Consider the following 1733-nt stretch of genomic DNA (forward strand, 5'->3'; position numbering starts at 1 on the left):
ATTATTTCCTCATTCCACTACCACAAGTTGGTCTTTCCTGTAGACCTCAATGTTAATGAGTTCAGTCTGAAACGGATTCTATTCCGACAGCGGCGAGGGGTAGTTCAATATTAAGAACGTGTTGGCGTGTGATGTCGCTCGCTGTGAAATAATAAGTGAGTAATAACGCACATTGTGCGTTATTACTGATAACGCATACATGCGTTCAACGACAGAAATCACCCGGCGTACGGTCAGAGGCTTGAGAAGGACTGAGGAGGGGAAACCATTGCGGAGAATCGCTTGGGAATTAAATTCCCAGAATTTAGAGGATCCTGAATTGGGCCCTCGATGAACCTCATTTGTATCCAGCCATATGGGAGCCGGCGGCATACACGCCCCCAGCATAAAGTAAAATGAATGGATAGGATACAATTCTGCCAGAGTCGAGGGATATAGGGAAGTTCAATGACCAGATCGGAAAAAGAATGCTAAGCATCTCTTGCCTATCATCGAAATGTCCAGGAATGGGAATAAGAATGTTGAGCACCTTCTGCTTGTCATTCTGCTGTCCTGGATAGAGGCTGACCGGTGTGGGTGTTCAACCCACTGGGTTGTTGTATGAGTGTGGCTGATACTCGACCAGAAAAAACTCTGTATGGAGCTTGCTGTTATGGGGTATCTACGGTCGATTTTGGAAAGGGAGCGGTACCTAAAAATATTGAGGATTGACGAGCCCGGTCTTGCTTTGTTCGTGCGTGCAGTCCTGTGTACGTGCGTGCCCCGCAATTGATGGTGTTTTTTCCCTGAGCCATTATATTAAATGACATTGATACGCTCAATCTCAGTTTCACAACCGTAAACTTGTCTACTCGTTGTTAATATGGCGACACCTGAGGAGCTCGCTGAGCTCTCTGAAGCCCGTAGAGAGTTGGCCGCTACGCGCCGTTCCCTCCGGGATACTCGCGAGGCTCTCAACAACATCATCTCCGACGAGAAGGATGATACTCAGCAGCTTATGAGCGACCTCGCGTCCAAGGAGGCCAGTAATCTTTCTAAGATAGGTAGCCTCGAGGCCCGTATTGCTGAACTTGAGGCCCTGGCTGACCGATCCGTCAGCGAGATATCACGGAAGGAAGGTTTCAGTCGACTCTCTCCACGGTCCGAGGAGGAGGAGCATGAGGTGTATACCACTCCGAAGTCACGCTCCTCACGATGCCCGGCAGCGACAGTGACTAAGTTATGTCTGCCTCAACTCTGTGAAGCAACAGATCTCCAATCGCACTATCATGCTATTGAACACACCTTCGTTGAAGCAGGAGCCGCTGAGTATCACCAGCAAGGACATTTGCTAGTGCACGAGGAGGTCAAAGTATCTGTCATGACCAAATTCCTTTCCTCTCTGAGTAATGTCCGACCGGTCCATAAGAAGGCCACTGTAGCGTCACGTACCCACTCACAGGATTGGAATTTGGTCCGCAATGTCCTTCTGACGAGGTATTGCCGCAGATCAGTGTTGAAGGAGACCTACGAGGAGAAGTTACGCAATCTCACATTTACAGGGGTTAAGCAGATCGAGGATTTCCTGGAGTCCGCCGCCGATATCTACCATCTATTCACAGATGTCTACCCGAACGACGTGTCGGAGCGACGTTCATTGACAAGACAAGTTCTGGCGAAGTTCCCACAGCATATCATTGAGAAGGTTATGGAGAGAATTTGCCAGCTGTCGGGGTTAGCCTCTGTCGATGAGG

At 49.2% G+C, this 1733-nt stretch overlaps 1 protein-coding gene across 1 annotated transcript; it reads left to right on the plus strand.

Annotated features, from left to right (window-relative positions):
* Nucleotides 1-862: 862 nt before the first annotated feature.
* Nucleotides 863-1620, plus strand: Pmar_PMAR018004 (hypothetical protein; the record flags this gene model as incomplete). Its single annotated transcript, XM_002776109.1, has 1 exon — nucleotides 863-1620. A coding segment is annotated over one exon (758 nt), but the record flags the coding sequence as incomplete, so codon positions are not given.
* Between the last annotated feature and the right edge of the window lie 113 nt (nucleotides 1621-1733).

The sequence above is a fragment of the Perkinsus marinus genome (assembly GCF_000006405.1).
Source record: "Perkinsus marinus ATCC 50983 genomic scaffold scf_1104296954434, whole genome shotgun sequence".
Classification (NCBI taxonomy): domain Eukaryota; phylum Perkinsozoa; order Perkinsida; family Perkinsidae; genus Perkinsus; species Perkinsus marinus.